We start from the raw sequence: 12,673 nt of genomic DNA, 5'->3' as shown, positions 1-12,673 counted from the left end.
AGGGGGAGGGGAAGGGGGGGGGGGGGGGGGGGGAAAAAAAAAAAAAAAAAAAAAAAAAAAATCAAGCAATTTCTCTGATTCTACTTTATCTCCCCTGCAGACATGCTGGAAGTGCAGAGAAAAACAGATCAGGTTCTGCACTGACTGTCCGAAGCACAAACTGCTCCAATTCTCTATGTAAGTCTGTGGAAAGACATTAAAAGCTGAATGCTGTCCATAAGGCTGACTACTTTCCATGTATGAATGCATGTTTATAGCAGGGAGCTTTACAGGCATGCAATGCCCATGTCATTTGAGACTACCAATCAAACCCCTTTGCCCAGAGCCACTGTCTCAAACGGCTCAAAGTTGCACAACTGAGTGTTTTCATTATTCGAATATGCTGCAGGAGGGGGACAAGGGAACGAGAAATGGAGTTGCAGAGGTCGGCAACCTTTCAGAAGTGGTGTGCCAAGTCTTCAATTATTCACTCTAATTTAAGGTTTCACGTGCCAGTCATACATTTTAACCTTTTTAGAAGGTCTCTTTCTATGTCTATATTATAGACTTAAACTATTGTTGTATGTAAAGTAAATAAGGTTTTTAAAATGTCTAAGAAGCTTCATTTAAAATTAAATTAAAACGCAGAGCCCCCCCAAACCGGTGGCCAGGACCTGGGCAGTGTGAGTGCCACTGAAAATCAGCTCATGTCATAGGTTGCCTACCCCTGGAGTAGAGAGATTGCAGCTTTGCCATGCTGCCAGCCACTATTTTGAGCAGATGGACAGGGGTTTGGCGGGAAAGGGGGAGCTCGCATCTGCCAGACTGGATGCAGAAAGAAGAAAAGAAAATAAGGTAGATGGATACCTGTCCTAAGTTGATGGTCGAAGTTTTCACCTGAGACAGAAGCCAATTGCTCAGCTGGAGGAGACATCATTTTGAAAACATGGGCTAAGAAAGGGAGGCAGGTGCTGGGGACTCGGAAAGGCTCCCAGCTCTCACCTGCCAAAAAAGGCTGTGGCCATGGGGCACTTGGATCAGAAGCTAGCACAGTGGTGTCATATTACAATAATACATTGTAAAGATAAATCCTATGAAGGGCATGTAATCTGCCTTGCAGTCTCAGCCTGGTTACTGGCTCACTCTTATGTCCGGAATCAAGACCTTGATTCTGGCGGAGATCCTGACTCTCTGGGGAAAGCCCCTCACTGCCCTCATATTCCTCCTCTGATGACTCTTGCCACTTGTCTGCAGTCTACAGTGGGAGTATCAGGGTCTACAAGCTCCTCAGGCTGGTAACAATGTAATTGATCAAAAGCCCATCTAGCTCGTCAAGAAATAAGTAGGACACAATTCCACTGCTGGACCTTTTCCTGGCACTCCTGGCTTTAATCTAAGTCCTCCTGAGCTGTTTACTCTTTATCCCACACTGGTCAGCATCCTGGTTGTGGCCCCTTATGGACCCCAACTTAGCAATGTCCAAAAAGAGATCCTTCATCTCGTGGCTGGCCACAAGAACTTGCTGCACTGACCCCAGAGGGCAATGAGATCTAGGGCACAGCAAGGCTCCAAGTGGGTGCTCAAGGCATGTTTTAAAGGCTGCCGGAGCATGAAGGAATGCCAGTATATTTGAACCCAGGAGCAAATGGGCAAACTCTGTTCGCATGACAATTTTTAAACAGGGGAAGGAACATCCAAGTCAACTTGATCTCAGAGTAGTGGAAGGCACACCGATAAACAGACAGATCAGTAACGGACACATGCACAGCAATGTGGGATACCAGCTAAATAACTGTGGAAGTACTGCATGGCAGCGCCGTGTCCACACAATCAACTGCACTAACTCAATTTGCATCGAACATAATACACTTGGAAAGAGGATTCCAGAGTTTGCAGTATAACTGCGCTCTAATGAATTGCATCATGAGTGCACAGGCATTTTCACATTAGTCTGACTCGAGCTACTGTGGATTAAACCCCCGTGTAGACAAGCCCTCAGGTGCCTGGTGAGCGGCAGGTGATGAGGACAAGTAAGGGCATCAGAACAACTAGGCTGTTCTAACTGATTTGGTTTCAGACTATACCTGAAGCGCACATCGTGTCTTTGCAGATACATGCAGGCTGGTTTGTCAGACAGATACTACACACAGACCAGAGACACAAAAGTGAAGCATTTCAACCTCATTTCAAAATTATTCTGTCAGAAACTGAAATCAGAAATCCATACAGAGCTCTTCAGCCAGAAAGGCCATGGGGATGGAAGGAAGAATTAGAGTGCACAAGGGAGCAGACAGACGCTCAGAGAAGGTTTTGGCTCCAAACTGAAAACCAAAGCCAGATCTAAAGCTGTTGGGAGGAAGCCCATGGACACAATTTCGCACTCATTGTTTCCATCTGGATACCACATGCACACAAATGTATGTAAAGTAATATGACAATTTCTCTATCATGTAGCAGGAGAGAAACTGTCTCAGTACTCACCCTTCCTTTCCTTCTGTTAAAGAAGAGCAATCTATCCTGCTGCTTGCTTGGAGCCTGCTGCAGGAGGCACGAGGCTGTCCAGCTGCTGACGATGTCCTGTGTGAATTAGCCATTCATAGAATTTGTTCTCCACCAGCACCTGGAACTGCTTCCTCTGATCCCTGAAACCCACCAGGACATCAGCAATGTAGCAAGTGAAATACAGTCTTGTAAGCATTCACACCACACTTCCAAACCTCTCTCCTTGGCTACTCAAATGAGTAGCATTTTCCATCTTCACCGAAATAAGCAACAGATCTACACTTATCATGCCTAACAAAGCCATTGGATTTGCTTCCCATATTGCCCATACGGGAAAGACTGAATTCACCTAATAAAAACTATTAGTTAGAATATCCATGAAAGAGAGACTGCTGGTGTTGAAATAAGCCACGCAGACTTCCCCACACTGCTGTTACTATATCTCTGCCCTGTAGAACTTCTGCCCTAGGATTCTCAGAGCACAAGACAGGCAATTATACATACTTAAGGCTACGAGTCTGTCATGGAAGTCAGGGATTCAGTGATTTTGTGTGACCTCTGCGACTTCAGCCTCAGGCAATGGAGCTCTGGTTTCCATGATTTATTGTTTATTGCCCATGTCCTGTGACTAACAAAAACCCTACATCACATAAAACTTAAGTCTATACATGTCTGCCATTTGTAACCCAGGCAAGATGTAAATAGTAGTCTCCAGAGGAGAGAGTGACACATTAACCCCACGCTACTTACCCAACACTTCACGTCAATGGTATTAAATCACTCACGCCTGAAGTTCTGCCTTTATACAACAAGACACACACACACACACACACACACAGATTTCCTTCAAACAGAATAAGGTGGGAGGAGTTTTCAATACAAAGAGGATACACCAAATGCCACCAGCGCCTCACGCCCACAGTGCACTCATGCAAGTGGTCACCAACCACTCTATCATGATTGACTGCTCGATTATGGACACTTGCGATCGCTAAAAATCTGTCAGTGCAATGGAACAGCTGCTAAGGCAGGCTCCCTGCCTGCCCTGGCCACACGCCGCTCTTGAAAAAGGCCAGCAAGCCCCCGCAGCCTGGGGAGAGGCAGGCTCCCTGCCTGCCCCGGCCGCATGCTGCTCCCACCACCCCCACTCACCGGTAACAGGGCACTGTAGCCAATGGGAGCTGCAGAGGTGGTGCCTTCAGAGAAGGGCAGCGCATGGGGCCACAGGGGCGTATTGGCCCCTTCTGGGAGCAGCATGGGACCGGGGCAGGCAGGGAGCTTGCCTTAGCCTCACTGCACCACAGACCGGGAGCTGCCTGAGATAAGTGCCGCCCGGCGGGAGCCCACACCCCAACCCCCCCAACCCCCCAGAGCCCTGCTTCACCCAAAACCGCCAGCCCTGAGCCAGCACCCCACACTCCCTCCTGCACCCAAACTCCCTCCCAGAGCTTGCTCTCCTCACCCCCTCCCAAACCCCAACCTCTACCCCAACCTGGTGAAAGTGAGTGAGGGTGGGGAAAGAGCAATCAACGGGGCGGGGGGGGGGGGAGGGAGCAGGGCAGGGCTTCGGAAGGGGCAGGGTAGATCCTGGGTTGCCCTTAAATTCAAAAAGTGATCTTAGGTATAAAAAGGTTGGCGACCGCTGGACTAGATAAACAGACCTCATGCAAAGGCATTTTTGTTCAGTGATGTCAAGTCAAAGATTTGTACCTGTATGGACAAGTTGAGTTTCAGAGCATTAAATATACATTCCTCCCCTTTTGGAGGAAGCCAATTACTCACTTGGTTAGTCCTGCCTCCTTCACAGTTTTTTGCCAAACTTGTATCTTCTGCTCTCGTTGACTCAGTGCCTTCTGGTATGCATGTGGCAGCCCCCCAGGTGTTTCTGTCGTGTCTCCTTCCATCTCAAAAGGAATAACAAAGGTATAAAACTCATTGGGAGGTAAGAGTCGGAAGACACTGGCATCACTGTTCTCTTTGCACACCAGCATTGGACTGTCCCAGTAGTTAGGCACTGTAGCCAGGCCCATCTGGGCCATGTGGTCCTCCAGCATTGGGTAATGGGTGTGATAAGGGGCAAAAGTTACTGCTTGGTTACCCAAGAGAATGAGAGGGTGTGTAGGCGTGAGAATGTTGAAGGTGCAGCTTGTTGTAGAAGAGATAGACAGATGGTAGCAGATGCCAATAACTTTGACATTATCACAGCTGTGGAGGTGAATGGCTGTCTGCACAGGGCCCAGAACAAAAGTACTATTCCTGCACTTCTCAATGGTCACAGATCTGAAAGAGAGAAAGATCACAAGTAAGCCAGAATGCCCAAGAAAAGGACAAGGCCACACACTGTTCAAGTGGAGTTGCCATGTCTAATGGGAACCAGGAAATATCCATGCAACCCAACCAAAGACATTTCACTGCATCCCAGGAGAATGTAAACTCACCGTAAAGGGGAGAGCAGATATATGAAGGACTCATTGCAGCGATGGATCTTCACATGAGCACCCACCAGGGTATCCGAGCTCTTGGCCAGCGTCTGTTTGTAGACTTGGCTCATCACCACCATGCGGTGAACCTCAGGAACCATATGGGCATTGCAGGCAATCTTTGCTCTCTTGGTTGTTCCTTCAACTATAAGGCAAAAGTTACATACATTAGCACAAAAAAGTCTGAATGTATTTCCTAAGCAACCAGACCATGACATCACATTTCACCAGGCAGCCACAGAGTAAATATCCCATCAAAAAAAACAGTCATCCAGATGCTTGGGATTTAGATCCCAACTCTCTTTGCAAAATTCCTGCTGAACATAAGGGCCTCTTTCTGCCAAATTGAGAATTACAGCAGTCTTCAGATTTGCACCACTGTGCTGATGGAATAGGAGCATGTCTGCTCCAATGCATTCTTACCAAGTGGCGTGCTCCCTGTAGATATACAGCCCTCAGGGCACTTGTTACCATAGGATGTTCTTTCATTCTGTCTGATGGAATGGAATAAGACTAGTTTTCTCTCTCTCTGAAAACCTATAACCGCATGTTAAACAAGATCAGGAGTCTTCATTCTGACACCCACAGACAGATCAAAGATAGCTTGGATACATCAACATGTGCTGCAGTCACACCTCCCAGCTGCAGTGCAGATACTTCCATAGACTGCCCTCTGCAACCCTGAGCAAGTCACTTAATCTACACTGTGCCTCAATTCCCATTTGTCAAATGGGAGTAATAATACTGACCCACCTCAGAGGAGTGTTTGAAGGTAAATCCATTAATGTTTGTGAGATACTCAGATGCAACAGTGGCTGAGGCCATGAAAGTACCTGAACAGCTAGAGGACCACTCCATTCATCTGTTAGTCCCCACTTAGGAACAGAAGAGAAGTAACATTAGTCAGGATTGAATCACATTGACAGAGCTATATGGAGCAGCTTATACAGCAATTCCACCTAACCGTGGATTTAGCTTGTGCAATCAATTGTTTGCTTTCTTGGCCATTAACGTTCACTATGCAGCAGAATGCACCTTCCAAACAAATATGTATTTTTAAGAATAAGAAAGCCTGCTAGCAACAGCCAATATACACCACACAATATCTGGATATCAACTTGAAGCAGGGAGGGAGGACACATGCAAGCTAGAGAACAGAGAAGGAGTAATGAGTGTTAAATTGGAGAGTTTGGAAACAGGAGGTGAAAGCATTTTACATGACCAGCTCTTTCAGCTGTGAACTCCCCTTCTCTCCTGTAAACCAGAAGACAGGCAGGAGAGCACCAGCGCCCACAAACCAGACTCCTGATCAACAGGAACAGAGAAGAGTGGAAAGTTGATCCTAAAACTAAAGAGCAAAGCCGAGGCTTTCAAATACCTTGCTGTGCCCACGCAAGTTTCTTCCCAGACTTGAGGCAGGCAGATGTCCCAAACGGGCTCCCAGTCAGGCAGGCCCTCAGCCAGACCTCTAGCTTGGGGAAAGAGAAGGCTTTGGTAATCTTCGAGTAGCCGTTCTTCACATACAAGGGCTGCCAGAGAGCAAGCTCATGAAGAGGATGGACAGTCCTGGTTTTGTTCACAGTCCCCTCAATGAGAAAGCTGAGAGCTCGAACAGCTTCAGGGGAGACCAGGCTACTGTGAGTGGAATGGGAAGAGGCCGAGAGCTGGTCCGGGTCCAGTAGCAGTTCCAGCAGATCCAAAAGGTGGTTCTGAACAAATGCTTGGTGGGTGTAATCATTCCAGTTCTTAGAAATCAAAACAAAAACAAACAGAGGCGCTCTTACTGGGCTGAGACACTTTCCCAATGCAATATCCATTGCATCCTGCTCAGATCCCACCCACAGCAGCTCTAAATGGAGAAATCAGTAGAAGTAGAATACAGACTCTTCCCCCGAATCATTGATTCTGCAGGCTCTCTCTTACCCCCACAACAGACTCCCCCAGCAAATAAAAGACACTGGATCCACTAGCCATCTTCAGAGTGGAAGAGGTTCAGTAGTTCTACTTGCTGTGGCCATGACCAACCAGTCACTATGTTAGAGTGAGAGAAGGAAACGGATTCCCACTCCACTCTTCATGAAAAGTTCAGCACACAGGTGCTTGGAAACAAGGGTGGGAATGAACTGTAATGAACACCAGACAGTCTAAGCCTCCATAAAGGCAATTATGGTTCCTATTGAAGCTGGATGCTTAGAATAGATTCAATCAAGTACTAACTCAGGAGGAGGAGTGAGAAAAACCTCAGATAATCCATTATGAGGAAAAATCCCATTAAACATTCATCTCAAAGGATCATTCTAGTTCAAGTGCTGAAGATCTCCAAAGCAAGGGAAGACCAGAATATGAGACAGCCAATGATGAAAACTCTAACAGACATCAGCTTATGCTGGACAGGCCTCACTGGACCACACCCATGAGTTACAGTCACCTGGAGTGCCCATTCCAGACATCTAGAAAGTTTGTGTCAAGCAAGGGAATTTCCTCAATAGTTCACAAAAGGATAAATACAATGAATATAATCCCCAACCCTGTGGGGGAATGAAGCTTCTGAAATAGATATGACAGATCCATTATCTACTCATGAAGCTTCACAAGATGGGCCAGTCTAGTTTTGAACTTGAACTGCAGTCAACAAAAATCATCCACGATAGAATGATGCTGAATGCCCTGAACAGTATGTGTAAAGAGGACCATTCAGCACAAAGCCCTAGATAAGCACTTTCCCCCTCCTGTCTATTATAAGTCTGTGTTTATAGTCCGCTAACCCCTATTTTTAGTTTCAGATGCTCTTGAGTTGCAGTTCAACAGTTCTTGTTCCACGTGACACTACAACATGTATGGTATTGATGTCACCTCTGACAAAAATCCTGCTGACACTAGCAACTGGCCTTTTTTCAAGGTGTGGGTCAGCAAAGTGCCTCTATTGTGCTGCCCTCAGTTTGTAATTCACTTTCTAACATGGTAGTGCAGCAGGATTGGCTTACCTGGCTAACTTCAGATACTTCTGAATGTGAGATACAAGACTTAACCACCTACATTTGATTATATTTTACTAACTAATCTATTTCTCACAGCTTTGTGTAACTTATTTAGACATTGCTCTGAGAATGGCTACCCTAGAAACCTGAACATGTAATTATGGAGGAGCAGCCTCTGAAATAAATGAACATTTTCTGCTTTGTTACACTCCTCTAATTTAAAGGGCAAAGATTGGGGGGGGGGGCGGGGGGATTTTTAAAAACCTATCACAGATTGAGACCAGATGTGAAAGTTCAGTCTGCTGCAAGTTTTTATGGGGAAGTTAGATTTTTCAAAATTAATGTTACAGTCACCGTCTCATTTATTATTTAGCTCAATTAATTAAGTGCACCCCTACATGCATACACAAGCCTTGGGCAGGAGTTCACTTCCCCCACAAAGCAGATCTGCTCCCCAGCCCACTTTAAGGTGAAGGTTTTGCAGCCTCTCCCTCATAGTAACCTCTGTGGGGACAGAGTTACAAACAATACCTTATTTTGACATGTGGATTTTCCAGTCAGGTTGGCAGACTGAGATTTGTCCCTGGGACTTGGCCACTCTTCTCCAATCAAAGATGTCCGCAAGGAAATCTTGTTTAGCTGCTGAATGTACAAGAACAGCAGGAACTGCAGAGTGTCTACTGACAGCTGGCCAAGAGGGGAACACAATCACATACCAGAACATGACCAATGCATGCAATAATTCAACCGAAGAGCCTATTCTTTTAGAATGTAGACAACAGGGTAGCTACAATATCACAACTGACTCTGGCTCCCCTACACAAATCGGTGTGTGGTGTTACTATCAGCTATTAAACAAGCCTCAAGAAAGCTCTAGCTTACACACACACACAATTTATGGGCTTGACAGGTGCTTGCTTGGTTTCTATGAGGTTTCTGTTTCTTTGTTTTTAACTCTACACCCCTTCTTTACAAGCCTCACTGGTGGCCACGTTACACCATGCAAAAAACTCGGCCTCTCTCACTGTCTACATCACAATATTTGCCACTGCACATGCCACTGGTAACCTTGGGAAAAACACTTATTCTCAAACCTTTTTTCTACTTGCCCATAATTTCCTAAAAACGCTTCTCCTTGGGCTCAATATGCACAGTTTGGGACACCATCAAACAAAAGCACTAGGCTCTTAAATGAAAAACGGCCACTATCAAGTGTCAAATTAAAACAAAAAAAAAAAACAAAAAAAACCAATTAAGTGTAGTCTTTAATAAGTGTGCTAGAATGGCTTTCAAATAGATATAGTTTTTCCATCCTCTACTTCAAATGGCAGACCTGTGTTCAAATCGTGCCCTCTACATGACCTACATTTCAAAGATCAGTGTGTAAAAAAGTGGTCATAAAACAAACCTGTTTTGTAATCTTGACTACTGCAAGCACTACCAAAGCCCCACTAGATAACAGCGCAAAGACTGTGGATGAACACAAGACCCAAAGGGCCAGTGCAAATGACTAATGGACAGCTACTCCTGGCTGAGGGAGCTTGCTGTTTAAGCTCAGTTGATTTCAGGACTATCACATGGATCTTTTATATGTGCACTCTTTAGCATGTCTTTTTGCACCACACACGAGTTTGTCAGAGAACAGCATCACAATTTCAGAAGACCACTGGCTTTTCCAGTACAGACCAAAGGAAGTGAAGTCAGGTTCCTCCCACAAGAATAAGCCTTGATCCAGACCGTTCCACAAAGGCCAAATCAACAAATATTTAAAGTGTTTAAAGTTTATCAGTAAGTGTGGAAAGAGTTCTTTAACAGTGACATGCAAAGGAAAAATATTGGACTTGTGCCAGACGACAAAAGTTTTCTTCTGCTTTCCACCATGCTCCATTACAAATTCAGGTCCTGTCTAGCCTTACAATGACTAGAGAAGCAGCAAAATGACATTGCAAGAGGCAAGAAAAACAGGAGTGGATTTTTAAATCAGACTGTTTAAATCTCATTTTTGATAAGACCAACTAATATGTTAAAGGATGACTTTTCTGAATGGTCCCACCCTTTGTAGGAGAACATACATTGAGACCTCTCTTTTTTTCCCCCCCTGCTCCCTACAAGTCAGCCAGCAGGGGAAAAAATAGCTGACAATCCTGATAAAGTGAAACAGAGAAAAAAATATAGATGTTCAAATCTATTTTATACATCATAAAGCAGCAAAAAAGGACTAAGCTAATTGAAATTGTTTGCAGGTCACCTTTACAGAAGTCTCTTTTGTGCACATCTTCCTATGTTGTGCAGAAAAACAGTAGTGTGTTAGGAATAAACCACACTTGGGATTTCTCTGCTTTTGAGAGAGTTTAAGCAAGACCCTGTTATTTTTATGTCAAATGTTTTACTCTAGAAAGGTGTCTTTTAGTTATACCAACCATATGCAATCTTGCTGAACAGCATTTGTTCTGTAATGCTACCTTGTCTTTTAAAGTGGAAAAGTAGCAATGTGGCTCTGAAGGGCAGATCTGGTTGCTGGTATTTACCCCAAACAGAAAACAACTAACAACTTGACTGGCAGCGTGATCTGCATTCACAGGCAGTTAGCAGAATGATTAGGGCAGTGGTCCCCAAACTTTTCGTCTGGAAGGACCACTGTGGCGCTGGAGCACCCGCTGAAATGCCGCCAAATTTCCGTAGCATTTCGGTGGCAATGCCTCTCAATGATGCCACTTGCCATCGACAAGCGACATCACTGAGAGGCGTCCCAGATGAAATTCGGGAGAGACGCCTCTCGATGACATCCCTTGTCAACGGCAAGCGGCGTCATCGAGAGGTGACCCCGCCGAAATTTGGCAGCGTTTTGGCGGGTGCTCTCCCAGGGGCCAGGACGCGGGCGCATTAAGATGCCCTCGCGGGCACCATGGCACCTGCAGGCACCACGGCACCTGCAGGCACCACGTTGGGGACCACTGGTTTAGGGCTTCACTGCCATGAAGAGTGTGAGAAAAAAGCTGTTGGAGTTGTGATTGTACAACACTTCAGATCAAAAGCCTAGATGTGATCCCAAATGACTGTGCGTGAGTAACAAAAGGCCCTAACCATACAACCTTGATTGGCATAACCCATGCTCCAGTGCCTAAAACTATTCACTAGAGAAAGATTACAACATTATATTACATGCCTTATTCCTCTGCTTCTCTAGTTCCTCTTCTGATGTGCAGCTGGACACCACCTCTGCCCATTCCAGACGTTCCTCTGGAGTCCGGTCCACTAGACTGTCAAATATCTCAAAGTAGAGCCAGGCCAAATCCTTGGCTAACTGCAGCTTCCCACAGGCAATGTGCCGCCACATAGGCCAGAAAAGGCGTGGGTAACAGCCCTCGCTGGCCCGCATCCGGACATATGTGGACATCTTCCGGAGATAGTGCATGCTGAACTTGGATGGAGGGGGGATCTGCAAAGCCCCCACTATGAAGGGTTCTGTTTTCACCCAGAGGCGCACCATGGACTGATCCATTTTAACCAGCTCTGAAGACTCCACAACTAGGGGTGAACTGCCTTCCTTGTAGATCTGACAAACAAAACAAAACAAAACAAAACACCAGACATTGATAGGAAAACACTCAGCACATTTGCACCAAGGCCAGAGTGAGCAATTTGGGACAAGGGCTAACATTTAGTACTGAGTTTGTACAGCACCTAGCGCAGGGGGCCCGGGCCAGGCTTTGGGGCCATAGGCCCGACCAGGCCACAAACAACTCACAACGGAACCATGCTTGGAAAGCCTCTGCTATGGGGGGGACAACCCGAAATAACGTGTTTACAACCCACTCCCACAGACCCAGGAGCTCCGGCCTGCTGGGGACAGCCATGAGCGTTACAAAGGAAGCCCAGGCCACGCATCACCAGCCCCCGCACTCAGGGCGGGCCTGAGGCGAGAATGATTCCCGTCCTCCAGCCTCACAGGGAAGCCGGCCGGGCGGGAAGCTCTGCGCAGCCGGCGGGCAGGGAGCCCCAGGAGCGGCTGCATTGGGGGCGGCGGCTGGCCGGGCCGGAGACGCTCCAGGGGAGCCTGCCCCCCCCACCCCACCCCACCCCCACGACGCGGAGCCCCGGCCGCCGCGCCCTGAGCCTGCGCTCACCCGCGCGGGCCGCGCCTCCCCTAGGCAGGGCCTGGAACCTCCGCTCCGCGCAGCGTTTGAATCCCCGCTCTCTCCCCAGCCACACGCAGTAACCACGCATGCGCACTGACCCACGGCTGCCAGCAGACCAGCGAGACGTTGCCTAGCTAGTCCCCACCAGCACCATAGAGCCATTGGCTAGACGTGCCCTCCCCAGTCCCCTTCCGGACCACCGGCAGGATAGGCTCCGTCCCATACCCGTAAGCCCCACGTGCCTTCTGTTCTTCTTCGCGGGCTGGCCCCTGCTTCAGGCAAGGTAACGCCTCAGTACCCCGGCACGACAAACGTCCGTCCGAGCTGCAGCCGGCCTGGCCTCTCGCACTGCTCTGCCCCTCTGGTTTACATATTACCGTTATCAGTGATTGGTCTGACCCTACCAATGCCCGGAGGGAGCAGAGGGCGGGGACACACGGTCCCTGGGACATAGCAGCGCCTGCGCTTTCCGTCACAGTAACAAGGCTCTGATTGGTGCGTTTGATGAACTTGGAGTTCCGGTCCGTGATTGGCGGGGAGGCACGAATAGCCTGTGATTGGCTACCCTCCAGACCGGCACTCTCTGAGAGGTCCC

General features: G+C 47.4%; 1 protein-coding gene across 6 annotated transcripts in view; it reads right to left on the bottom strand.

Annotated features, from left to right (window-relative positions):
- The window catches only part of TBCCD1 (TBCC domain containing 1), a 19,396-nt gene extending 6,828 nt beyond the window's left edge, over window positions 1–12,568 (bottom strand). For 3 of the 6 annotated variants that reach the window (XM_032772444.2, XM_032772445.2, XM_032772446.2), the window contains exons 1-7: window positions 12,067–12,290; window positions 11,106–11,495; window positions 8,471–8,626; window positions 6,340–6,706; window positions 4,920–5,106; window positions 4,264–4,761; window positions 2,461–2,621 (exon numbers count right to left, since the gene is read on the bottom strand). In XM_032772444.2, coding sequence (XP_032628335.1) covers window positions 2,492–2,621; window positions 4,264–4,761; window positions 4,920–5,106; window positions 6,340–6,706; window positions 8,471–8,626; window positions 11,106–11,495; window positions 12,067–12,240 — 1,902 coding nt within the window. In that variant the 5' untranslated portion in view covers window positions 12,241–12,290 and the 3' untranslated portion in view covers window positions 2,461–2,491. The other 3 variants (XM_032772447.2, XM_075068613.1, XM_075068614.1) reach the window with 2 other exon arrangements.
- Window positions 12,569–12,673: the final 105 nt, after the last annotated feature.

This window comes from Chelonoidis abingdonii, chromosome 8 (assembly GCF_003597395.2).
Source record: "Chelonoidis abingdonii isolate Lonesome George chromosome 8, CheloAbing_2.0, whole genome shotgun sequence".
Taxonomy (NCBI): Eukaryota; Metazoa; Chordata; order Testudines; family Testudinidae; genus Chelonoidis; species Chelonoidis abingdonii.
Note: the sequence above shows the minus strand (reverse complement) of the source record. Positions and strands in the feature narration are given on the sequence as shown.